General features: G+C 36.1%; 1 protein-coding gene across 9 annotated transcripts in view; it reads right to left on the reverse strand.

Annotated features, from left to right (window-relative positions):
- Nucleotides 1-650: 650 nt before the first annotated feature.
- Nucleotides 651-27,376, reverse strand: part of CYRIA (CYFIP related Rac1 interactor A) — a 58,075-nt gene continuing 31,349 nt past the window's right edge. For 2 of the 9 annotated variants that reach the window (XM_056343080.1, XM_056343081.1), the window contains exons 4-13: nucleotides 20,741-20,820; nucleotides 11,657-11,778; nucleotides 10,579-10,684; nucleotides 9,375-9,511; nucleotides 9,208-9,285; nucleotides 8,816-8,932; nucleotides 8,640-8,719; nucleotides 6,685-6,811; nucleotides 4,037-4,158; nucleotides 651-2,808 (exon numbers count right to left, since the gene is read on the reverse strand). In XM_056343080.1, coding sequence (XP_056199055.1) covers nucleotides 2,745-2,808; nucleotides 4,037-4,158; nucleotides 6,685-6,811; nucleotides 8,640-8,719; nucleotides 8,816-8,932; nucleotides 9,208-9,285; nucleotides 9,375-9,511; nucleotides 10,579-10,684; nucleotides 11,657-11,778; nucleotides 20,741-20,813 — 1,026 coding nt within the window. In that variant the 5' untranslated portion in view covers nucleotides 20,814-20,820 and the 3' untranslated portion in view covers nucleotides 651-2,744. Of the gene's footprint in view, nucleotides 2,809-4,036; nucleotides 4,159-6,684; nucleotides 6,812-8,639; nucleotides 8,720-8,815; nucleotides 8,933-9,207; nucleotides 9,286-9,374; nucleotides 9,512-10,578; nucleotides 10,685-11,656; nucleotides 11,779-13,017; nucleotides 13,152-20,740; nucleotides 20,821-21,008; nucleotides 21,089-27,376 lie in introns of all 9 variants that reach the window. The other 7 variants (XM_056343087.1, XM_056343082.1, XM_056343083.1 and 4 more) reach the window with 6 other exon arrangements.

Below are 27,376 nucleotides of genomic sequence, written 5' to 3' on the forward strand. Positions count from 1 at the left end.
GCAGAAAATTCTAGTCTTTCAAATTTATACCACCTTAAAATAGTATTTTCTTCCACCACAAAACAAGCAAATTTTTTAGGGCTGTTCTGACCCAAAGTAGTCACGCTCACATTCTGAAATGTTGTCTTTATGAGGCTTAAATATTTATCATATTACAAACATGTATTCTTACATTATGGTGAGCCAAAATAAGAAGAAACACTGATGAAATGGAAATCAATAACTTTGACCATCAGTCTACACAGCTCTTCTGAGAGCAATTAATTTGTACTTATCTAAAGATTAACTGAATCATCCTTTGGTGGCCTTACTGATTATAAATGCAATTTGAGATGGCCACCACAGCCTAGGATGATTAATGTGAAGATACAAAAGTCATAGAAGGGAATTCATGCCCTCTACTCTGTATAGCAGTATCAACAATTTCCCATGGTCAAGATGGCAGACAAGTGCCAAGAATTGCCAGAAAAAACCAAATTGTTTAAGTGACATAAGGTTATATTGCTGTGGCATACAAGTAAAACATTTTAAATGCTTTTAAAAACTATAAACTAGAAACATAAAGGTGAGCCTACTATATCTCAGATCCAAAACTTTAAATGAGATATTTCTCAACCTGTTTATGTTGTCTCTAAATATAGACAGTTCCAATGCTTGCTGTACCAAACTTTTTATTATTTCAAACAAACTTCTGTACAAAAACATCAAAGCAGGCAAAGAAATTCAGTGACTTTGGCAAACAGCACATGACAACTCACAGAATGCTTTAAGGTTTACATTTTTATTATACAAGTGACAAATAGCTTTCCTCTGGGCTACTTAAAGATAAGACTTCATTGTTTGACAAATAATTGCAGGTAAGCATGTATTAACTTCAGTTACCAAAGCTCAACAGAAAGACCTGCCATCCACCTAGATTCACCTAACTGGAAGTGACTATGAACAAAGCAGGATTTTCCCTAATAAACACTTTTAAATGTCCCCCCATTAAAAATGGAGCCTGTAAACAGTGGATTTACTACTGTGAAAAAGCAGTGTGATCAATGCTTCCAGAAAAAGAAAAAAAAACCCTAGCATGATTTCTAATTCTGTTCCTGACAACATACAGATCTGCTGCTACAACTGCAGATGTGTGACATGAACACTGGAGCTGCGAAGCTGTCCAGTATCACGACACATGTAACATTGGTGCCTATGTGTTCAGATCAGGCTGGAGAAACCTCATTCTGCTCAGAAATAAACTCTAAAGCAAGCCCAACTCCAAAGAACTGATGATATTAATACCGTTTAAGAACCGAGTTCAATGACTCAATTTGTCACAGTGCAGCCGAGCTTCAGCAGACCAAATGCATCTTCAAAGACTTCAGGTAATGTTTTTAGAAGTGATATGCATGAAAATTCCAGTGAAAGCACACAAACCCTGATTTAAGTACACAGGAATAAGCAAATACAGATCTGAATCTGTGCACAAGCACTAGAGTTTTCACACATACATGCAAGCAAAGTACACTAAATCAAACACATTTTCAGAACATGACCTCTGCAAGAATATGTACAGCAACTGCAGACCACTCCGAAGACACACTTAACAAAGCATGAGCACTTTGCTGCTTTTGGCAATGTATTTCTATTCCATTTACTGGAAAAATGGCTAGAAAGTAAGAACAAACAACTCAGCAAGGAACTCAACTCCTTGAAGAATCAATCCCATCTCAAAAAACAATGAAGAGCAGTCAGCTGATAAATATTTCTGTGTTGACTCTGAATCACCTAATGAATAATACCAGAACAGCTCAGCTCTTAAAACTTATTTATATCATCCCTAGTCTGATGAGGTCAATTTGACACTAGGGAAGTCTGCTGCTGCAGAAGTGTTGTGCTTTATACTAGTATCAGCAAAACAATTACTTACCAGGAAGAGATATCCAAGAGATAATGTTCATCATGATATATTTATGCTGACAAACCCTTTTGAGTTAAGTCAAGGCATTAGCATTTTGTCTTTACTTTCTAAATCTAACAAAATTTTACAGAACTTTCAAAATCTACTAGTGGTCTTAAAACATATTTTCTGTTTACTTACACTGAATCTCAAAAAGGATATTAATTTCCTCAATTGTTGAAAGGTACAGGTTAAACTTAACAGAAAAGGTAAAATTACCTCTTTGCAATAAATTTTTGAATGTCAGCCAGCACATAATCCTTAAAATTTTGTGGATCTCCACTTTACAGGAAAGACAACATATTTTATGAAAGTGATGAACATTCAGGTATTCTCCTATTCATACAAGTTTGATGAGATTCTAAAACTGGCTAAAAAACTGACTGTGCACATGTCCTTAAAGCTTATCCAATGACTTTTCTCTTACATTAACTTTCTCCTTCTTTGAAGTTCCTTTTCTGTGGCACGTTTGACATTTCAGTTTATTTGATTTCCATTTTGTCTTCACTACTACTTACTTCTTTGATAGAAGATTTTTAAGGATTAAAATGCACAGATAAATTGTCATAGCTGAAGTATCTAAGTAAAAAAAGTATTTTAAAAGTCAGAAGATAAAGGCTAGCATAAAAACTTACGCTGCGCTATACAAAGTCAGTCAGGTTATGAACAGATTCATGTACTTTAGCAATGTGAAGAAAATGGTTATGTAAATAACACACAAGTATTAACATCAAACTGTATTAAATTATGTAAACATACACATCTTCTGTGATCAATACAAACATCTACTTGTCCCAGGATACTACTGCAGCATAGCTCGGATTTGTTTTGAAGTAGATTCATCATTCAGGTGTTTTGTAGTGAACCTAGAAATTACAAGTTAAAACAGTATTTTATAAAATGAACAAGAAAAGTCTGAAAACTTCAGTACCTGTTTTGAAATCACTGCAGTACAATTCCACAGAGGAGGAACTTATATGTTCCTCTGTCACTGATCACTGGAATTAACTGCTAATAGTCTGGTGCTCTTTATCTTCTAAATGCGCCTTGCAATAAATTACTCCCTCTTAATAGGCGGAGAATTGTGGTTAAATCCTGGCTAAATCCTGTTTGCTATCCGTCTACGACATTGTCATAATTTTGGGCTGAAATTATTTTTTTTCCCAATTAAAAGCCTTGAAAGAAGTAAAATCAAGGAAATACATAAGAAATATGGTAAATGTTAAAAGAACTTAGGAATCTAGACTTAATTTTGGCATAATCTATAAGCCTAATTTTAAGCAGCTTCCTTAAATATCCTGGGAGTACAGAAGAGCTTTAGTGTGTTTTTTTCCATGTAAGCCCAAACACTCTCCACTGCTTATATTCAAAGGGAGCTTGATTATCATGGAAGCTGAACATATACCTAATACCTGCAGGATTTAACTCCACACCAGTTTTAATTCAAAAGACATGATAAGCAAATATGGAGGTGCAGTTCTCACTCTCCCCAAGCATTCACTAGCTAGAGAATTCAATACAATACAGCTCTGAAAAACTTGGTAGTGACTCCCTTCTCAGCTTCAGAGAAGCGTCAGACCATTGCATCTTGTTTCCCAAGACAGCACCTTAAACACTTAGCTAAAGGACTGGGATTTAGGCTGTTGTTTTCTTGAAGTTGTATAATTTAGCAAAAAAGAAAGTGTAATTAGAAGGGAAAGAGAGAAGGGAAGTATTAAGGGTCTGAGAAGTAAATTCTACTTTTTGCTTTTGAAATGTTGTAGTTTCTAGGGTATTTTATGCAACAAAGCTTAGATACATTTTTTACTTTTGATGTATTATTTACCTTTTAAATTGCTAAGTTTTAGGTGATAAACAAGTGTCTCTGAAGAAGGACATTGTAATTTCCAATATTAATAGTCATTGTTTATCAAAGTGAAATGGAATTGAAAGAAATTAATATAACTTAAGAAAACTCCAGGTGATGAAGGCAAACCTAAAAGGACAATCTTCTTAATAAATCAAAGCTTCTATGGTGAAAAGTCTATAAAGAGATTGGAAGAAAAACAAAGAGGAATTTGTTAAAGCTGATTCAAACAATTATTCCACACATACCTGAGAGCATTCAGAAGTCCTTCCACAGTGTCAGGTGGCTGTTCCTTTAAAACTTTTATGCATCCCTTCATCTGGGAACAGAAGCATGCCACTATTGAACAACAATATATGAACTGCACTAGCTGAAAACAAGGAAAAATTTCACCATAGACAGGCAGGTTTTTTTCCTACTGAGTGTTAATGCTGCTTTATATGACACAATAAAAGCATTACAACTTATTAAATATTACCTTAAGGTAAAAACCTAACTTTCGAGAAAGTAACATCTACTTTAATGCTTGTAGATAGTAAACTCAGTATTAAGTGTATATATTTTAACTTGCACATGATTTCTCCAATTACAACTTAAAAAATACCAAGAACAGCTAATATAAACTAAAAAAAAAAAAAAGATATTCTGGAAGAGAGTTCCATGTCACTGCTGTTCGCAACTATCAGAAGTTTCAACTCTGACTTATTTTAATGCTTGCACACAAGGAAGTAATTTTCAGTGTTCATTTTTTAGTTGTAAAACTAACTGGTGTTAACTTATGATTTGTTTCATAATTAGTGTTTACAAATTTAATCTATGATAAGAATAACACCATGTAGATTTTAAATACTATACTGAATTAACATCTTTGTGGAGGCTATAAAAAACAGGCTGAAACAAAAGGGGAAATGAAGCAAAGAAAGCAGAGGTAGAACTCATTTGACCCATTATACAGACTCCCTATCCAGTCAACAGAGAGAAATAAGAAATTCCTCTAACCTGTTCAGAGTATACTTTCATATGTAATGAAACATCCTCCAGAAGTACCTATTTCTTCCCACTGCTATGAAGACATCTAAAAGCTATCCAAAGATTAGTTTAGATTAATCCCATCTTATTTGAAGTGACAGATAAAGACATGGCAGAGTCAAGATTTGAACCTTCTAATTTTCCAAGTGACATTACAGTGCTAAATCTACATTCCAGTATTTTCTTTGCAGCTGAAGAGCAACTGCCCTATTATGGAAATGGATGATGAAATATTTAACTGAAGTCATGGTCCATGTATTTGCCAATAAAAATTATTTGGAAAATGTAGTTCAGCCTCCTGCCCAAGGACTAGTCCAACAGTCACCGGTCACTGCTCAGCTAGCTAATTTCTACCTTGACCATAAAACTAGCTTTGCAAATTGCAGAATTCTCAGGGTAGCAGCACATGTTTTGAAGTGACACAGTTACTTTTCCTGAACTAGAGAAACTCAAGACTATATTCACATAATTCAGTACAGTACATCATATCAAATCAGATAAACTCAAAGGGGATAAAAATTCAAACCATTCTTTTCAATTTTTGTTTGAATCCAAATCCCTAAAACAGTCAAAAAAGAGAGGCTGTTAGGATGTCTAAGCTAGGAACAGCTTGAAATAGTGTCTCCAGTCTTGAAAAAGTAAGGAAAGGCTAATTTGTTCCACTGTCCCTCCCTGAAATTCTCTTAAAATGGCTCCGAAGAAATGAGTAGTTTGGAGAAAATAATTTTTTATCAAGTAAAACAAAATCACCACCTGAAATATTAGATTTTTACATTAGAATAAAGATTTGGGACCATATACTCATTTTTAAAAACTGAGTCACACATCTCCTGCCTCCCATTTACATCTAAGCTAACTTTCCTGTAAGATTACAGGGCTTTAGAGTAAGTGTGAGAAACAAAGCACTCGGATTGTATATTTGGTTCTATCAAAATTTTACTTGTGTACTTGTGTTGTCTCTGTAGGCAAGAGACTGAATTAGCAGTCAGGAAGTCTGCATTCAATTCCCAGGCTCTTTCTGCTGCATGACCTTGAGCAAATCAATCTACCTCTTTGTGATGTACCTTTCCCTCTATAAAACAGAGTCAAAGAGGAGATGTGGTAAAATACTGTATCTGCAGATGAAAAATGCTAACAAAGATGCAGTATCATGGAGCACAATTTTTTATATAAACATGTATATTTTCTTTTCTTTTGAAGTAGCCTTCCTTGTAACGGGAAAGATCTAGCATCTTTTTTCATGAATAACAGCTTATTTCTGCTGAAAGATGTGGCGCATGAGATTTAGGTTTGTAAAAACACGTAGCAAAACTAAGTACTTTTTTGTGTGTGCTTGCAGTACCTCAGATGAAAAAATAAGGTTGATTTCCCTGTGACTGGTCACGTCAAAGCTAAACAGAAGGCTCATTATCGACATCACAACAACATTTCAGTTCTGCTAATTCAGAGCTCAGACAAAGCAGAGAAATGTCAAATACCTGCTTATTTACAACACAACTACTGCCAAAGATGAGCATTTTAGCATAAATAAATTACATGATTAATGAAAAATTATGACCACAGCACTTATTCCAGGGTAGGTGTAATACAAAATTATTTTAGTGTAACCATACAGGTGGAAGGAAAGCAGAGCTAACAAAGAAAAATTAGTAACTGTCTGGAAGAAAATACGAGGAAAAAAGGACTTATCCTTATTTTAATTTCAAACAAGATGACATTACTGAAGTACACAGGTGAAGATACACTCTAAATTTTGCCGTTTAAAAGTGATTAAAATTATTTATATAAAGTCATAAGCTTGTGCTGAAAAAAAGCTGCAAACTAGTATTCCCAAACCTACAGAGTATTAAAGAAAAGTCACTCTTACATCAATCTTTGATGTCTTTGAGAAAGCTCCCACAGGATGAACGTGATCATACAGAATAATAACTCCCACCATTACTCGCATGCAGAACATGAGAGTCTCTTCACTGGTGAATCTACTCCTGTACTCTCTGGAAAACAGAACAAAATAAACAAACAGTCTTTACTTTTTACTGGAAAATTTTGCAAACTGGACTACAAGCGCATGAAATCTGAACTAAAGTTGTAGTTTAAGGTTTTAAAGATCTCTGAATTGCATAAATCCTTGTCAATTTAGAAGAATGGTTCGAAAGCAAAGAGAGATATCTAAACGCCTTCTAATACCCCCTTTCACAGTTCAGATATTCACTTCAGTAAAATGCCTATCATGATGGCTTCGTAGAGGACTTCCACAGGTTCATGAAATATGATGGAGACTGATCATACTTCTGTTTAATACTAGAAACACAACATATTGGGACCTTTAAAGGAAAGCTACTCTTCTTGCTTAAAATCCTACTTTGAAAAAGTGACGTAGGATCTAATTTTGGCAGCTAGTAAGTTCAGGGCTTCACCTAGGTGGATCATAGTCACTGCACCCTCTCTCTCTTCTAAACCCATAGGCAACCTGAAGGACCCAGGTTCACTGAACATCTAAAATGCAGAGGCCTATTAGATAGGACTGGACTGAACTAACTCCAAAGAATTTTTCTTTGACTTTTCAATTGCAAAATAAGAATACTGATGGCACAGTTAAGACAGACACTATCTCCTCTAATCCCTGAAACCATGGTCAGGCAATGAAAAATTAATTACAGAAGAGAAGAAACCCCATTTACAGTACAGAAAAACAAAAAATTACAGTACAGTAAACCCGAAAAACAGACATTATCACAATTTTCCTAACAAATACTGAGTAAATAATATATTGTATTGTTGTATACTGTCATTCACTGATTTTCAATATAAAAAATTATTTTTCACTTAAACATACCTTTAAAATACTAAAATCTGTATTATACTGCCTCTCAGTTTATAACAACTTTAACTTTTACTCTTACACAGCATCATAACATGAACAGATTTAAAGGCCACAGACATTTTGATGGGAAAATGCTTGACTATCCCTTAATTAGAAATATCAGATAATCTTCTGGTAGATGACTCACAACATTCTGTTTCTCTACTGCCAAAAAATGAGCTGACACATAAGGTTACTCTTCAATTATTACTTTGTATGTCTCAAGATTGTGAGATGAGTCCCAACACCTACCTACACTTCTCCAGAATTTTCATAAACAAACACAATAACCTCAGGAATTCAACACTTTACAGGGAATGATTCAAAGACAGGAAGACTACCTTGACTCTAATCTTGTAAGTGTTTTCCACTCAAAGAGGCATCTAACCTAAAATATACTCAACTAAATGCATAGCTAAACAATAGCAACCCACTGTCTTGCACATTTTTCATACAGCTGAACTTTCTCATATCCAAAGTAAGATGGCTGCATCCAAAAAAGACCTACTGAAATGACTGTCAAAATAGTCCCTGTGCATCATTTCCAAAAGTGCTACTTGGAAGAGCTAATATTTTGCACCTGTGTGGGCCGATAATTGAGCAGCACAGGCAAACAAGAGGCAGTTGTTGGCCTATGGCCTTGGTTAGACGAGACACAGGCACTGAAGCCTGTAAGTGCATAAGATTACATTTATATTTTAACCTTTTGTTGAAATGCAGGCTGACCATGTAAGCTCTTCCTAACAAAACTCAATGCTGATTCATTAAAAATATCGTAAGGTGGTTAAAATAGGAGGCAAGGCTTTCCAATACCAGGTCATGCTTTGTATACAAAAGTGGTAACTTAAGGCAAACATACAGGAATTCATTTGGAAAAGCTGTGTTTATCCTAGGTAACCACTTAAAATACAACACACATTCTCTCATACAAGAAAAACAAGATTTAAGGGAAAACTTACGGTGTTTCCAACATGACTTTACATACACTAGCCATAGTACTTAGACAGTCCGTTGTATTTTCAATTGGTAACGTTTTGTTCTAGAAGGGTAAAAAACAGTCAACGTTCAGTAAACTTATCTTGTAAAATTAAGATCAAGAATGTCTGTGTTAGACCTTTTCTCCCCCGCTACCTACTTCTGATACAAAATGTGTAGTTGCATTACTGAGCGTTTTCAGCATTGGTGTGGCTTCTGCATAGAACAGGGACATCCTATTGGCCATTTCATTGTTTACTTCATTCTCAATGTCTAGCTGATGAAAACACGAGAAAAAAATAAGTCAGTAAAATTCTTTTAAAATCTTGTTGGCAGCCAAAAAAAGATACAGTACATGATCATGTCAGCAAGCAGATTGTTGCATGAACAGTTCCACTCTAATCACTTAATCTGGACTGCTGATTAACTCTCAGTGTGAAGGAGAGAACACAACGGCTAGCGAATCAAAGGAAAAAACATTACCATAAATGGTATAAATGCATACTGATAAATACCTCAGTGTGAACAGTAAATCAGATTTTATTTACTTACATGCATGTTATTTATTCTGTTGCGACTTATTGTCCGCCTGTAATAGCTGAAGTCATTCTGAATTGCTGGGTTCCTCATCTTCAAGGAAGACAAACAGGAAATAATCAGTTTCAGTTCAAAATATACGTGAAAAAAAAAATCAACATGGATTAGAAGACTCTATTAACCTTAAGTTCATCAAAACGAAGAGTAAAATGTAAGATTTCAGCAAACTCTTTCGCTAGAGCCTGTTCCCGTTCCAGGTGCTGAGTTGGAGTATAAGGTGGGCATGTCAAGGACTCCAATAAGCTCTGCAGGGCTTTCTCTGAATAAAAATCAGAAGTACAAACTCTATTCAGTCCACATTATGATAACAATTTTAAGTTAGTATCTAAATATACTTTGTTCAAAGGGAAGGAACCCTTCAAACATGCAGACCCCTAACAGAAATGCTTTTTCTTACTATTCTAAGGTGAGAAACATTAGTGAAAGACATCTGCCTCTTTAGGCGCTCTGCCATTTTCTCTCTATTTTTTATCATTGAGCTTTTTTCCCTTTTTATCACCCTTTACCTGGGGTCTTTATCAAAAATTCTAGAGAAAGTGTTTTTCTTGCATTCAACTCTTTCATCTTCCCCAATTAGCTATCAGCTCAGTATAGAGATTATTCTGGCATCTCTGTTACTGAAAGTGTACTCTTAGACATTGATAAGAATGTAATTCAGCTCCCGTAGCTATAATTACTAGCCTCACTCAAAAAGTGAAAGACATACTTGGCAGGAAGTTGTAGAAGAATCCCCTCGCATTGGGAGCTTTCCCACGTCATATATACATTTTTGCACACCGGTTCTCTTTCAGAGTTCTAATTCAAGGAACAATTACATCATTTTGGGGGTTTGTAAGGATGACAAATCAGTGTAAAATATGCCCAACTTCGGATTTTCACCCTGTGAGAAAGTACACTGATATACTTCTCCCCCTTTTATCCTTCATTTTAAAAAGTCTCAAAAAATTATTGGTCTGCATTCCTTTTAAATCTCTGAAGGATCCAAATTACAAAAAAGAAATTTCATTAGTACAATATGGACCACTGAAAAGCAAAGAGTGGCAGGCACCAGAGTAAACCTTTATACAGTTTTATCATGTTCTTTGCTTGTACTACTCCATTTAGCTAATACAGATTTATTTAAAGTGGCAAACTAAAAAACTATGATAATTTGGAAATTAAATTAAGACTAAAAACATGCTTTGATAAACGTAATTGCTGCTAAATGTCTGTTGATATTAAACAGAAAGAATAATAAACCTTTAAGAGTCTGTGGGAAAAGAAACTTCCTATTTCTTTAAATATAAAAAGTAGCCTAATAAACAGACATACCAAATCAGGGCTCACCTAATCTGAGTGAAAACTCGTAGAAGCGCTTCAGCCTTACGACCAGAGGACATACTGAATTCCATGCTTTTTCTTGTAACTGGATATCATTGGGATTTTGTATTGCCTGAAATGAAAACATTACTGTAAAGAACTGTGATATGCAAATATCAAGCAAAAGGTAGTCTGGAATTTTTCTACTATACTATTTTAGAAAGTATGTACTGTAAAACACAGAATAATCATGCAAAATTACATTGCACAGGAGTAGGGAACTAGTTAGTCAACCCCCCCCCTCCCACGTAGTAGGAAATTAGTAAGTAAAAAAAATACCATGTTTTCCACTGTCCCTCTCCCCCATAACATACTGATTTAAAATTATTCGTTCCAGTGCACCACTGACATACAGAAATGTTTTCACATATTCTCTGGGGAACAAAACTATTGTAGAAGCATCAGGTAAGACCTTTTGCATGACTGCTGGTTGCAGAAATAGTCTTTTTTTTTTTTTTTTTTTTACAGTTTTGATGCTTTTGAAATCTTCCAACATATTCAGGTTCTTAAATAACCAACAGCTCATGTGAACAGTAACTGCGACACTGCTGCAGGAAAAGGTTTAGTCAGCTGAGAAAAAAATTAAGTTACAGTTCAGAATTGTACTTTGGGACCAGTTTCATAGAATAAGATGCATCTGAAGTAGATTTAAGGTTATACTTTACTATGGTTCATTATTTCACTTTCACAGAAGAAAAACTATTTTCAACTTTTTTTATAGTTTATTTCTGACATGTGAGTATTATTTCTTCTGTGTCCTCAACTTTGACTTACACCACGATATATATGTAATGGTGTTACTTGAAGTGAAAAGTAATTACTAATAGTAAACGTAAAAGAAGTTCCAACAGCCATCTTTTAATGGTTTCACATTAGAGCTTTATATTCAATGTTACACATAATCTGTAATGTATTTTCTAAATACAATTTTAATGAAAATTTTTGTATCGTTTCATAGAAAGTGCTTGGATACAGAAGAGAAGCAAGGAACACATTTGAGTTTTGCTTGATTTTGCTTCCCAGGAACTGTCATTAACAAACATACATCTCTAATTTCTTGTCCAGCTCCTTTGTAAGCCTGAAGGTCTGCAAGCATACTTTCCGAGTCCTGTAAAACTGCACTGATCTGATTCCATACCTCCCTTTCTCCATCTGTGGGCTGTGCATCTAAGAAACAGAAACGCAAAATATACAAAGTCAAAAGGTAGCTGAAGTACAAAGGGCAAGATTTCAACGTTCTCAACATTATATCCAGCTTGATTATGTGTAGCTCCATTCTGATGTGTTTGGTTTTTTTTTTTTTAAATACACAATTATACTGCACTGCCATTCTGCTAGCATCCAAGTTTCTGCTTTTTACAGCAAGGAAGAAAAAACAGTACAGTTTTTGTATGCTTTAGCTCATAATGCCTCTTCTCAAAACACAGCATTTTAAAGTGAAGCAGTATCGTAAAGTAATATTATTAGAAAATAGGATAATGCATCAGTCCCTCAGTAAAAATGTCGCCCTCCTTCATGAGCTCCACAGCTCAATTACGAAGAATTGTTCACTTTTCTTGCAGCTTGGGGATAAAATCAGGCCTTTCAGTGGATGGAGCAGAGGGATATTAAGCCACTTTTACTTTCCTCCAGGCTTCCTTAACCAGGGTAATTTATTTCTCCTTTTGTAAATAGAAGAAATGTAACAGATACAGTACACTGTTAAACATTTTTCTTATGTATGTTAGAGATCAGTCCTGCTACCAACATGAATTCAGCTCTGTCAATGATCAGTTTTCAGAGTGGGAGTTGACCTGTAGACCTTTATTGTTCAGAGAAATGGCATTTGGAAGTAGATCAATTTTCCCATTCAAATCCCATCCGATGGGATCTTCACAGAAGTGTGACACCAGGGAATGGTGTTATCCTTATAACATCAACACATTAGACAAGGTAGAGATCTTCTGCCTTCTTTTGCTTTAGAACACAAAGACAACTGGAACTGACTAAAGACGGGTTAACCTATATATAGAATTGTAGTTGGTATTTGCAGAAATAATTACATTGTCCCAGCAGATTCCTACAGGGACACAAAATTTTTTGTTTTTCTTAAATTTATATTAGCTTGTGAAGATAGAATTTATTTTTTTTTTTAATGGAAGAAAAAAACAACTTGGAAGGTGAATCTTAGGACTTAAGGACTACTTGTTTCAATTTAAAGCAGTGAGATGCCTTTGGTTCAAAACTCACCAATTAGGAAGAGCTACTGTATAAATCTCTACATTAATAGGCAAAAAAAAAAATTTAAAATAATTTTTCTATTTAATCTTCTCACTCTCCTTAAGAAATGAGACAGAGTTTTCTACCCATGTATCAGTACAGGGTTCGTTTACCCACCCCCCACTAGAAACAAATGAACTGGTTCACCTTGAGGAGTATGGAAAGAGCAGGCATTCTCCCCATGATGTTTCAGGTTAGAATAATTTGTTTGCATGTGTCAAGTTGTCTACGGACCTTGCACGGATGAGACACAAATGGCTGAGCTTTACATGTCTGTAGGTCTGAAACAACAAATTTTTCCATATTCTTATGTCACCGTGAGCCCCATGAGACTGGGCACATGAAAAAACACCTATTTGACTTTCCTTTTATTCTGGAAGTTTTCCCCAATCTTTTTAAAACACATAACAAGTGAAAATAAAAATAAGATGGGCTTACTCAGCTGGGTTTTGTATCCAAAATACTTGACATACTATCCTTCAAAAAGCAAGGAAAAGTAGCACCAAAGGGAAAAGCTATCCTAAATAGGACAATCCCAGATGGGACACAGCTGTTGAACTAACCTATCAGTCACATTAAGTTTTACAGTGTTACCGACTGGTTCTTTCCCCAAGCTGCAAGAAATCTCAGATATACACTGTAAGGGGTCTGTCACCTTGTGATAAAGAAACAAAACAGTAAATGCTTCGGAGTTTAACTAAGAAAGTGGTAATCTTGCTAAACAGTTACATATCATAGACCAACAGAGTAGGGGGAAGGTAGGAGTCACCTATAAATCAATATCTGTATTTTAATAGTTAAATAGAAATTAATTAAAATAACATTTTCAGTTAATATTAAGACACAAAAGCAAGTAAGTAATTTATTAGTGCAGTTCATGAGTGTAAAATTTGTATGTTCAGGTCACCTGGAAGCATGGGTTGGTCAACAAGGTACTCCTATGTTACTTTTTACAATGTATTTGCTTTAAAAATTAGCCTCTAATAGAAATGTAAAAACTATAGACTGCTCAGCACTTTGGGACTTTAAAATGGCCTTTAGTATTGTTAGCCTTTTCCAGATTTTCCTAATTCATCTTTTGGAAGCTGGGGGAAGGTTGAATATTTGAAACCTATTGAGCTTTCTGTAGTGTCCCAGCACCTGGGGATGTAGGAGTTGGAGGAAAGTAGGTGGGTAGAAGAGGGAAAGAAAGGTAAAGGAGAGGAAGAGGGCTGCAAAGGCTACAGAGCAACAGGCTTAGCTTGCATTTGCAGAAGCAGTTTATATTTATGCTGAAAGTGTTTAGCTTAAAAATAAAGGTAGGGAGGATGATTCAGGCTTTTTTTAAAAAACAACATGCATCTTACTTATGAAATATATGTTATGCAAACAGATGTTCTGATAAGACCATGGCCATGTTTCAAAAGGGATTTTACGTCAAGATCTTGCCAAAGATGGTCAGCTAAAGTAACTGCAATCACTCACTTTGAAAAAGATTTCATATTGCTGTCAACAACAACAACAATAATAATAGCAACAACAACTAAAAGGAATACAGACTTCTTCATGACAGATTGTGGCTTTTAAAATTGGTTTTCTACTCCAACAATACCACAGTTTGTTTCTCTGTTCTGCGTAAAAAAAAAGCCAACTCTGAATCACAACGTAGGATCACTGCTGGGCAGTGCTTACCTCTTGCCCCCATACCCCCAGAGAACCAGCATGCGCTTAAGCTATTTGAGCCCACTTATAAATAAAACCATAGCCACTGACTAATCCACACTGAATGCAAGCCCCCTCAATAATAAGTCACCATAATCACCCGATTTACAGCATTTCAAGCCTGAGTTTTCGGAGTACGCGTGATTAGCATTCAGAGTACGCTGTCTTTAGTAAGATGAAATAGGAAACGCTTTCACTTTCCTTTGCCCAAATGTTTCTAATGTGAACCCTAAACCTGACAACTAAATGAATCCTCTATCAAATCAATTCAAGAGTCAGACCAGGCTTGACTCTTCCATATATTCTACCAGCAAATCTTCATTTAGAAAGCAAAAAATTTAGCTCTGGAGAGAAATGTCATTTCATTGGCTCCATCAGAAATAACCAGGATATGGCAATTCATCTATTCCATCAACAAATGCTGCTTCTCATGTTTACACATGATCTATTCCACGTTATGGCTGGGGCTTCAGACTTCATTAAAAAAAAGGGGAAAGCTGGACTGATTACAGTCCATTTGTGGATGCATTACATATTTCAGATGCATGGTGGGGTGTGCAGATGGAATCATTATTATTTTCTTAGAAAAATATCTGTCATTCATTTAAAAAAAACCCTCACAGCGCAAAGTATCTCTCATTCTTCACCAAGTGTGCACTAGAAAAAACATAGGAACTGCTATGTAGGTAAGACATCAGTACTCATACGACAAGACTAAATATGAAAAGGCTATGAAAACTTTACCAATACAAAATCAAGTGTAACAATATCCCAGTAATTAATCTTTATGAAGTGGTAAGACAATACTAAAAAGCGCTTCTATCCCACACACCTTTGCTTAATCTGAAATGCAGACCAAAGCACAGAACTTTATTCTACCTTCAAAGTGATCGCAGGTTAAGAGGATTCCCGCTGAAGCTGTTTAGTGCTTGCACTTCAGTGAATATGGAATCATATTTGTCAAAAAAATCATCATACCCTCCTGGCCTTACAGTCTAGCAAAAGAATAGCGAATAAAACAAGATGTCTTGCAGGCTCTGTCTTCAGCTTTTCTTGTCCTGTCCGCTGCTGATGGCGGCCAGTAATTCCACCAGCCACCGACGGCAAGTTACAGAGCAGTACATATATTTTACCGTACAATGCTAAAGTCGTGTCTCAGGTTTGTCATCATGACAATGATTTTTCCCATTCCAATCTGGGACAAAGTTAGACGAAAAGCTAGTTTTATGTCCTTAGAAAAGATAAAAGGCATTATAACCACAGTGAATAATGCATTTTAGAGGGTATCAGAACCTGCTATACTCCATAGATTAAAAACAATTGTATTCGGTAGAAACAGCACCCTATCCAGTGTACACTGGATTTTTGAATTTCATCCTTTCTAAACTAGCTAGAACAAAGTGAAGCTCCCTAAAGTGTAAATACTTGCTATGGGCATGGTGCTGTGCCAGGGATATCAGTGCCAGGTATGGCAGACACAGGGTGGACAGCCTCTCTCTGACTGAGCCGTAGCTTCTCGCCCAGGGCACTCTGCAGTGGGAGACAAGAGTTTAACCTCCCACAGGCTGGATACACATTACATCTCCAGCCTTGCCGTCTGTGGAGAGAGGTTATTAATTAATATCCTATTAAGCAAAAAGTGGGCAGTTGCTCAGCTGCCAGACATGTTCTAATAATTGACACTTTTAATCATACATGAACAACAATAACTGCAAATTTCATGAATCTTTGCAGTACTGGTGGTGGTAGTGAATCCTAGAAAGTAAGTCCCTCATTCTTAGGGGGGATGAGGGGGATTAAGTCAGGATCAGGTAATGAGCCCACCTACCTAACATTTAGGAAAAAAGGGAACCTGCTCAGGTTAAGGTTAGAGAATTTGGTCTTACAAAAGGTATTTGTTTCTGAGGAGAGGATGGGACTGAAGGTGTCACTTAAGGACGCTTCCTCCCAATAATCTATAAGCTTTAGTCCTTTAGATCCAAAACAAACTGTTGTTACCCCAACCTTCGAATTATTTCCAAGAATTTATGTGGAATTATTTGTTTACTTTGCCTGGCAGCAGTAATTTGACAATAGGTTTTCCACAACAAAGAACACTTGTAAGCTGCTATGGAGAGAGCCTCAAATACCCAGAATTCATTTACCTGTGACTAATTTAAACAAGGTCAACATCTAAAGAACAACAAGGTCAACATCTAAAGAACAAAACTGTTCTTGAACTGACAAAATCCATTTCAAGAGAATTTGCCCTATGGGCTCGTGAAATCCTGAAATCCAGAGACTCTTAAGACTTGCCATGTACTCATTCTTCCTAACTTTATTTTCAAGTTGAGAGCCAAGAAGGAATTAAGGTAAAGTAAGTGGTATATAATCAAATCCAATATGAAGCAGTTTGATTAAGAATACCCCCACCAAGATACACCAAAATACAGTACACTTTCTGGGAATGAAGAGAATCTCATTTATGTAAACCTTTCAGTAGACGCTAAAAGAAAGTAATTTGGATGAATGCCTATAGGTTGTATTTCACCTCAAAGAAAAGACTTTTTCACCTGCATAGGAAAACACTATTCTCTGTATCACTTGCTGAAGTTACCATAGTTACCATTTGTCCCTGTTTGCTTTCAAGGCTGGACTGAATGCATCTTCAAATCGCTTCTCCTTGCACAGATCCAGAGTAACTGCCTCACTCTAAAATGATTACCAGGGAGCATACAGAACTGCTTTTGTTACACAACATTAACTGAAAGCAACGCTGGATTCACCTTTTTTCAAGTATGACCATATTGTTACGAAACTAGGTTGCCAGTTTGGAATGAAGAATAGTGCCAGTAAATGGTGTCAAAAGAATTGCAACTGATGATACAGATAGCTGCAGGAACTGGGGGGGAAAAAGAGATTATTTGAACAATTTTTATTGTAGCCTAAACTTTTCTATAAACTAGCTAATAAAAAAATGCCACCCCCACGCCCCGCCCCCCCCCCCCCCCAAAAAAAGGCACAATTTGACCAAAAAAATCGTAACTTTAAATTAGGTGAGAAAACTTCATTATTCTAACTGTCCCTGCTTCTACTTGCCCATTTTTCAAGACCTCAACAATTGCAGAGAAGAGATGTATTGGAGGGACTAAGGCTAAATATGAAAAAATCAGGTTGGTGAAAAATATGTAAGAGAAAGGTGAGCATGCAACTGATGGAAAGTAACTTGCAATTAAGTATAGTTTAAAACAAACTAATAAAAAATCATGGATGTTTTCAAACGATGCAGTACAAGACTGTCCTCCTCAAATTTTTCATCAAAACAGAATACTGCCCTGGATAATAAGAACTGACAAGAAAATAAATTTGTTTTTGTTGCATGGAACAACCCTATCAAATGTGTATTAATCAAGGATAATAAGGGAAAACAATAAAATCAAAACCTACTGTGCTGATCTTACTCTGTAGCTTCATGACTGACCTAAGATACCTAAATCTGTACAACTGCTTGCCATCCTCTCCCATTTCTGTTCCTATTCATGTGCTGCTGCTGGGGCTCTTCCAACCTTGTTATCACCCACATCACCCTCACCTGACTGGAAAAGTACTTAGGTGGTGGAGAAAGGTAAGGTGGTAGTTTGGTGGTGTTGTTTTTTTTTTTTTAACAGCTAGTTTGTAGCAAGTTCAGTTTCCCACATAGCTATCATTCACAATGGGTGCAATCGTGTGTTTGTACATTTCAATTCTAGCATAAGGAATTGAGACTATGTGGCAAAGCATCACCCATAGATGACCCCTTTTGGAGCAGCACAAATTACATCAACTGTCAAATGAAGTTAACACCTTAATGTTCTTTTCGCATTTCCTTTATATAAACACTTGTATTCCTTTTTGGCCAACATCAGCCCATAAAGCCTCTGATATGTGAGGCATGGAGACAGACTATATCTGTTCTACTCCTGTGTACGAGGAAAAAGGCTGTTTCCGGTTTTTTAAGCAATATTTGTGTGGCACATTATACACATAGCAGGAAGAAGTATGTCACACACTCTCCTTTCCTTTCAGGTACAATAAATACCAAATGAGTAGCAGGAGGGGAAAAAAAAAAAAAAAAAGCCAGGGCAGGAGTAGCCGAAAACTCCATAAACATTTTGGAAGTAGCGCTGACAGACCTGAGATTTCGCTTACAGCTAATGAAAACCTGCACAAAAACTAGAAAGCAATATGCTGCTGCAAATCATGAAATACATCAACTCAACACACCCCTCATCCTCTGAATGGCTGACTGTAATGACTATTTTAGTCCATGAACTCAAACTGAGAACTTAGGCCACAAAGTCACACGTCCAGTGAGCATGCAAGCAGGCTCTTACCTACGCCCACTAAGACTGCCCTTTGACACTACACAATGGTTAATTAAAGGAGACCACAGCATGCAACTACAGATGTCTTCAGTGACATCCTTTCACCACAATACAGATTTCATGCCACAGAACTCTCCAGGACTTTATTTCACAAGCAAAATATTTTAAACAGTCACTCCAGAGTATCAAACTCATGGAAATTTGGAGATGATAGTTTTGTTTCTCTCTGGGTAGATGTGCCTGCCTAGCATGCCCATGTGCTTGCACTAACCACTGGTCACCTCCTGTGGGAGAAGGTGCTCCGGCCCATTCAGTTCTTGGCAATGTACCTTTGGAAAAAAATCCAACCTTTGCTGCCAAGGCAATAAAACAACTATTTTCTCCTCTTGCCACCACCTCCACTCCACCAAGGCTTCCCACTGCCAGACCACCTGTTTCCCACCAAGTCTGCAGCCTGGGTCAGAATTACTTTCTTACCATCCAGGTCATGATTGGGCTGATTAAACCTGGAAGCTCAGAGCAGCTGAAAACATTCGTAATAGCTTGGCAAAGCCACAGAGCGCTACTGAAGCCTAAGAGAAAGTCTGACAGAAAAAAAATTACTTGGTGGTTTGGATGAAGGTTTGACATCCCGGCTATACAATAAATTCTCAAATTATATAGTTAGAAGAGAAAAAGGAATAACGGCTTGCCGTACCTTCTCCTAAACCAAAACTAACCAATAAACTTTTTTTCATCATTTAAAACTGATCCTTCATAATGAGGTAAATAAGATCTAGATGAGAAGACTGAGATATTTGCAAAGTTGCAGTCATAGACTCTAGCTTTCATCCAAGAAAGCATGTCCGAACAATTTCATGAGATTTAAGTATATGTTTGAATGACTTTTTGAATCGGTGCTTCAGACTGTGTACATGCACACAGTCTCATATATCAGTAACTTTATTTCCAGAAAAATAATTTAGGAATAAATGATTCAAGAAAACTATTTCAAGGGGATAAAATGTGTGTCTAATCACCTGCAATTCTCTCTTAAGCTATGTTTCAAAACAAAGTTATTTTAAAAACACTGGCTTCTCTCAAAACTTGTTTGTTGGATTTTTTTTTTTTTTTAGATTAAAGGTATTAAGAGACAAAACATCACACGCTTTTAGGATTTTAAATAAAAAGCATTTCACGTAATTAGTGAAGTAAGATTAAACCCATTATTTAAGGATTTGATGACCAGTTCTCAAGACAATGTCTAGAAGTACATGCAGGGAAACTAACCAGCAAAAGGGAAATAGCTTTGAATCAGATATAGATGTGACAAGGGAATTAGAATGTGAAACGCTGTTTTGCAAACCAATAACCATGCAATTAAGAGAAATGCAATCAAGCACATACACTTTGACCACTTCACAACTTTTTAGAAACTGCAATAATCTGTTAAATCATCACTGAACCAGGCAAAAATAGTGCCACCTCCACTGCTTATATTTTTTCAGCTTTTTATTTCTAACATGTATTTCCATTCAAAGAAGCATAGAGAAATATTTTAGTAATCCTGATTCATTAAATAAAGGTAAGGTCAAGTTCATTCACATGTAAACTTAACAACAGGGTAAGGTTTTACTTGCTTATCTATCTTTCTGCCCCCTTCTCTGCTCAGAATGAATTTAACTAATTTTATATGGCTTTATAAATATCAAAATGCAATATTCAACTGAAGTGTAATTTGATTTGTTTGCAAATCCCTTTTGAATTGCTTTATGATGCATAAGCGCATGCAGTTCATTAGGAAATAATAAGCAAAGAACGCAAGCCAGGCAAGAAGCTTTGCTCACTTTCAAAGTCAAGGAAAAAATTTGGCCCCTGATCAAGCTCTGTGCAAGTGAGTACTTTTAAAAGATTTCCCATTTGGTTCCTGAAAAATAGAAAAGGAAGAGAAAAGGGGTCCTGAGTGAACAAAGGATTTTAGAGACAAGGACTTGGACAGACTGGTTGTACTGGAAAACACACACCGCAAGCAATCAGATTTTAAAAGTTTTTCCTCAGTTTGCTGTTAAGTTAGGGAAAAGATTCTCTCATTGTCTTGTAATTGTTTGAACTTACTTTCAAAATCCAGGAAAAAATGTGGATAGTTTTCAATTTCCCTGGTAAGGACCTTAAGAAGATTACCCATCCCAGCAAACCTAGTAAATGCAACAAAATCGTAAACAGTTATATTCGTAAACTTAGAATACTACAACTAAAGGCTTGACAGAGTCTGTATCATATATTAAACATTTTGGCAATTTCTGGACCATGAGAAACATTTTGATGGTCAATGTTGTCATACTTATGCATGGGGACAGAGAGAGTAAGACCTTGGATAAACACAGAAGTAATTCCATTTGAACAAATTAGAATTTAAACACCAGTATAACATCACAGAGTACAAACAGAAATTTATGAGTTTATTTGCTTAGCCAAAGAAACAAACTCAGAACTGTATCTGCATTTTTAATTCCTGTAGATTACCGGACTTGAGATTACTGAATACCATTGCAGAGAAAAAAATGAGGTCTTAATCCTTGGTTTGGAAACTTTAGCATAAATTAATTTTATTTCATGAATCTAACACAATTTAAGGAAAAAAGAAAAACTAATTGTTTCTAATCAGTAAGCTGTTTTAAAATATTACCATGAAAATCTGTCAGAAAGAAAGCTAAAAAAATTGCTCTTTTTAGCTTTCAAAAATTTATGCATCTGGGGGTAGGGCTTGGGGGGGGAAGAGGTTCAAACTATCTTATCTGTTATTCCTATCTTTATCGTCTTTAAAAACCTTTAGATTTCAAGTTATTAAAAACTCCCAAAAGGAAAAGTGACCAACTCTCAAAAAAGCAAGTCTCTACGGAAGACAAGAAGGAAGGAGATTTGAAGAAAAGTTTAGCAGTACAGTCCTTAGGAAGATACATTATTCTAAAACTATGTAAAAGTATAGCTTTCTTGGGCAAACTTACAACTTTTTCTCAGAAGAGAGAAAAATTAAATCATGAAAAGCACATATAAGGTTAAAGAGGTCTGCCTGGAGGGATGTAGAAAACTGTAATTTTAAACTCAGATTGAAAACTGATTTTTGCCACAAAGATAAATATTCTCAGTACTCTAAACCATGGCTCTTGGGGCTTACATCTGATGCTCATCTGTTTTTCAGTTTAACTCTTTTCCCACTTAAGAAATCAGACCACAAAAAAATTATTCTAAGTATGTACATGGCTGATACTCCATATGAGGAGGCAAGTTTTTTTTCAAATTCTACCCCAAGCATTCCAGAAGAAAAAGTATCATCAACCCTAACTTCTACATGCATGTAAGGGATATATTTCTGTAGCAGGAAAAACTAGGAAGGTAATGTAAGGCCTGGAGATTTCAAAGCAGTCATAGTCATTCCATAAAAAGATATAAATTTAACCAGTAATCTGTTTAGAACATACAGCTTCATGTAAACCAGGTTTTTGTTAGACAAATGGCTTTGTTTCGCATTAAATATTTCAAAATCTTCTCTCCAGAACAATTCCAGTGAGCAGACTGTCAAGCCCTTTACAATTAGCAACATATCGCATATACAATATCAAAACATGAAGAAATACTATTATTCATAAAGCTACATCGGTTTCTATGCAGGAAAAAAAATCACTTTACAGTTCTACTTTCAGAAGAAGAGCTACACTGTATGAACAGAGTCTGACTTTTGAGTAGCCTACAAAGGGGAAAAACATGCAAACAGAGCAAAACAGGTTTTATACAGCATTAAAACTTGTACCTTCAATAATTTAACATTTTCATCACACTGGTATAATACATTTATCAACATCAGATAAAAGGGACAAGCTAATGTGCACACACTTATTTTCCTTTTCATAAACTTGAAAGAAACCATTTATATCATTATGAAATACTATCACAATCTAAATTACTGACTCAGTCTGCATTCTTCACCTTCAAGCCGTATCTTACCTCATTGCCTTCAATCTTCAGAGAATATCCGACCATTTCTTCTACTGCCAAGTTAGCAGTGCATCCAGAGACTAGTTTAGTTGATAGCATGCTTTGAACAGTGAGGAAGCCTTTTTGCCAAAAACCTGAGGATATGCTCCCTCATCTGCATTGAGTAGCTTGAGGTCATGTGCCCAGGCTCTGGTTTCTGATCCTTCTTACAGAAGTACAGCACATTAAGTCTCTGGAGATTTCTGAGTATTTTTCCTAAACTTTTAATTATATTTCTAAGCTTGTTTTTAATTTTAATCTCCTCTGTTTCAACCCTGTGTTGAAACTGATTCAGCTATTTAGGTCACAAGTATGAAGTAAGAACCCTGCTACGAAATTTATACACATTTTCATGGTCAGCCTGCATTTTCCAGGGATCTTGAAGGCACTGGTTTGACACCATCTATTTCCGATGTACATCAACCCATAAAATAGTGATCGTCAACAGAAAGTAAACATCAACATCTAGAAGATGTGGGTCAGGCAACTGCTAAACATGCTTCACTTCTCTATGATTTGAAATAATTTCTTTATGGTTTCCTGAAAAACAAAACTAAAAGCAAGGTCTAGTTCCAAGAAACTTTCACTTTAAACTATAACTCATCATTCAACACAAAGTTTTTAACTCCATATTAAAAGGCCAACCTTCACCTTAATGGAAGTGCTAATAAACACAATTCCTTGGCCGAAACTGAATTATTTTATTCTGTATAGTTTGCTGCTTCCCAGTACCTGCATCTTCCAAAATGTCCTTCCCTGAAAACTCTAATAAAGTATTCCAAACTTCAGGAACAGCAAGTCACTTCCAGGATAATTTTAAATGAGATTTCAAAGTAAATAATGACATAAATTCTGAGCAGGTCAGTATACATACTGTGGTTGCAACAGGAATGCAAATGAACAGCTGATGCACAGAAGCAAATCAGAAAGGTTTAACTTAAGAGCATAAAATTCCATTTCATTAAGCTGGAAAGCATTTCATTTTACTTACTGTAAAATCAGTTTAAATGTTGAAATAAGACTAAATGCATATATAAAAATATTGCTGTTGCAGCACTCCTAAATGATAGCAGCTCCTCTTTAGTGTCTAAATCCCTTAAAATTCCAACTTTTAGCAGTATGCTTCAAAAATGGTGACATGTTGACATGACAATGATGTTTGTATTTTCATGTTTTCTACTGTCTTCCAAACCGTTAAAGCTTATCCTAAGACATTACATAAGCACATAGAAAATACCTTCTGAGCTACTGTTGACAGTTTAAAGCGCATTACTGATTTTTGATGCCCAACATTTAATTAGTGGCACACAGACATAATAAACTGTAAAAACAGTACTGAACAAGAAAGTATATTTAGCATTTTGCATTTTATATACCATTACCTAACAGCTTATTTAAAAATGTTGAACACTGAACAAAATAACAGAGGCTGGTTTTCTAACACATCACTTGGTTCATCAAATTTCATTAATTTAATTTTGACATTCTGGAGGCATTATCTAGAACGGGAAAATAAATTCTTTCTCCCTCACTAAACCAATCAGTTTATTCTTGAATTGTGATAAATAAAAAAACTACCCCCCACAAAACAAATCAAAATGCAACTTTCAAATCTGCCATGGATTTTATACACGTATCCTAAAAATACACTAAAATATACATTTATTATATACTGAAATCCAGTTCTGAAGATTTAGTAAATGTCCACAAATTGGGTATTATCAACTAAATATTGCATGTCCAAAGCTAAGCATCATGTTATTTAAATCTTGTTTAAAATCTTTGTTTACACAATGTTATAAGCGATTCCATAATTTTGAAGTGTGGAGTTTCATATTATTTTTAAATGACAGCTACAGTACTATATAAATTGCTAGAGAAATACTAATTTATTTCTTCTTCCTTTGCAGAACTCATTTAATCGGTACCAGCTCAAAACCATCAGCAGCACTGTAACTAAACTGAAGGTATTACATACAGACAAAGCCTTTAAACTTTGTGTTAGTGAAAAAGGACACATTCACCAGCTCAACACTCTGCTGCTCATCGGTGCTCCCTTGCCCGATACTATATCCTAAATTTGCCTGCTTACATAAACACGACTCTAAAAGGCTTTTGTCGAAACCAGCTGGATCAGCAAATACCTACTGCTTAAACTCATTAAGATCATCCTAACGAAGTGGGGCTGGGAGTGTTCTCATGAGCAGCTCCACTGGGAGTTTCAGGAGAAACAGAAGCTGCCATGTTCAGGAGTGGCAATGAAATATTAGGACCAGTAACTTCTAAAGGCACACCTACATGGGTGGAGACGGCATCCAGTCCGCAGTCTGAGGGAACTGGACTCCATTAAGCATATTGGCATCATTAAAGCAGTGGAACTGACCTTACTGCATGAATAATTAACTGTGGTTTCAAAAAACCCAGCAGCATCTGAATTCAAGACCTCTCAGATCAGAAGCATGATTCCCAATCATTGTGATTTGGAGGAAAAGGATATCAGGAGTCGTCAACATGGATGGTGAAACCATGCCTGACCAACCTGATAGCCTTCCACGATGGAATGACTGACTGGCTGGTTAATGAGCAGAGAATGGTGGATGTTATGTACCTTGCCTTCAGCAAGGCTTCTGACGTTGTCTGCCACAGCATCCTCATAGGTAAGCTCAAAAAACCTGAGTTAGATGAATGGACAGCAAGGTGGATTGAGAAGTGGCTGAACGGCAGAGCTCAAAGGGTAGCTCAGGATCTAGCTGGAGGTCTGTAGTTAGTAGTGTTCCCCAGGAGTCTGTACTGGGTCCAGTCCTGTTCAACTGGCTCATCAAGACTCTTGGATGCAGGCACAGAGTGCACCCTCAGCGAGTTTGCCGATGATACAGAACTGGGAGGAGCGGCTGAGACCCCAGAAGGCTGCGCTGTTGGTCAGCGAGACCTGGACAGGCTGGAGAGCTGGGTGAAGCAGAACCTGATGAAGTTCAACAAAGGCAAGTCTAGGGTCCTGCACCTGGGGGGGAACAACCCCACGCACCAGCACAGGCTGGGGCTGACCTGCCGAAAGGCAGCTCTGTGGGGAAGGACCTGGGAGTGCTGGTGGACAGCAAGTTGCCAATGAGTAACACAGTAAGTGTTGCTATGTAAGGAAAAAAAAAGCAAAAATAGCCATACATTTGTGTTTAAGATGCTAACTCCAAAAAAACCTCAGAGATATTCACAGTGAAGTACCTACAGTATTATCTAGCAAGGCACAGATAAAGGAAAAACACACCCAGGTTCTTTTCAGAGCACAAGCTATATTCAGAAAAAAATCAATTATCCCTGATGTGCCCTCGAAACACTGTATTTATAAGATTTTCATAACATAAGTAACCTACATAACAAAAGTCACCAAGAAGCAACCTCCACAGAAAGAAAATCTAGTGCCATGCATTCCTTACTCAGGTGAAGCATAAACAAAGAAAACCCCAACAAAACTCAAACCCAAAAATCAGATGTGAAGTAGTGAAAATTGGAATAGAAGAAAGTTGCTGAAGGTGAAAGTAACCCAAGATAAAAGAATCATTCCTGCTTTGAAAAATTATTTTATTACAATTCCTAGATAAGCAACACTTCAAGCCAAAAGATTTTGCTGTTATCTGATATACAGATTGCAGGACACAATCAAAACTTGAAAAAAAAAAAAAAAGTGAGGCAAGTCAAAGGGAGTTAATAAATGGTTTGTAAAGATAAATATATTTTTCACTAATCATAAAATGTTGAAAGAGCTGGCCAATAATATTAGTACCCATAGCCCCAAGGATTAAGAGCTTGTCTTATGGTTTCACTAAAATCAAAAGATTAAAAAAAAAAAAAAAGGATTACCTTAAATGAACTTGTAACTTACTGAAGGGGGGGATTTTCCTATAGGCCACCCCTCACACCTGAACATACTTTGACCAGAATTCCTATATATTTTCAAAGACAATGGCATAATGTCAGAAGAGACATCATGAAAGGATGAAAACCAGGCAACCAAAATATCTGGATTCTGAGTCATAGGTCATAAAAAAAAAAAAGACAACACAACAAAAAAACCCAACAGAACAACCACCCCTTAAAAATTGTAGAATGGAAGCCAATTATGTAATTAGAATAAAATTATATTTCAAATTAAGAAAACGTTGTTGCACTTTGATCCTTCCACCTGAGTATATAGTAATTACAGCAACCTAGTTTGTATATGGCATAGGATGCACAGATGCTTATACACAAAACAGGGACACAATTTGCCTATACACAATAAATGGAGCCTCTATCAATTGACGCCAAGTAAGCAAAATGGGGGACTAATGTTTACGAAACTGATATACAGGAGAGAGATACCCTTAACATAAACAGAACAGGTTTGGCTAGTTTTAAGTGTTTATTCATTCATAACAAAACCACTTCATTTTTTACCAGGTGGATTTTGACTTAGT

Source organism: Falco biarmicus, chromosome 6 (genome assembly GCF_023638135.1).
Source record: "Falco biarmicus isolate bFalBia1 chromosome 6, bFalBia1.pri, whole genome shotgun sequence".
NCBI classification, from domain to species: domain Eukaryota; kingdom Metazoa; phylum Chordata; class Aves; order Falconiformes; family Falconidae; genus Falco; species Falco biarmicus.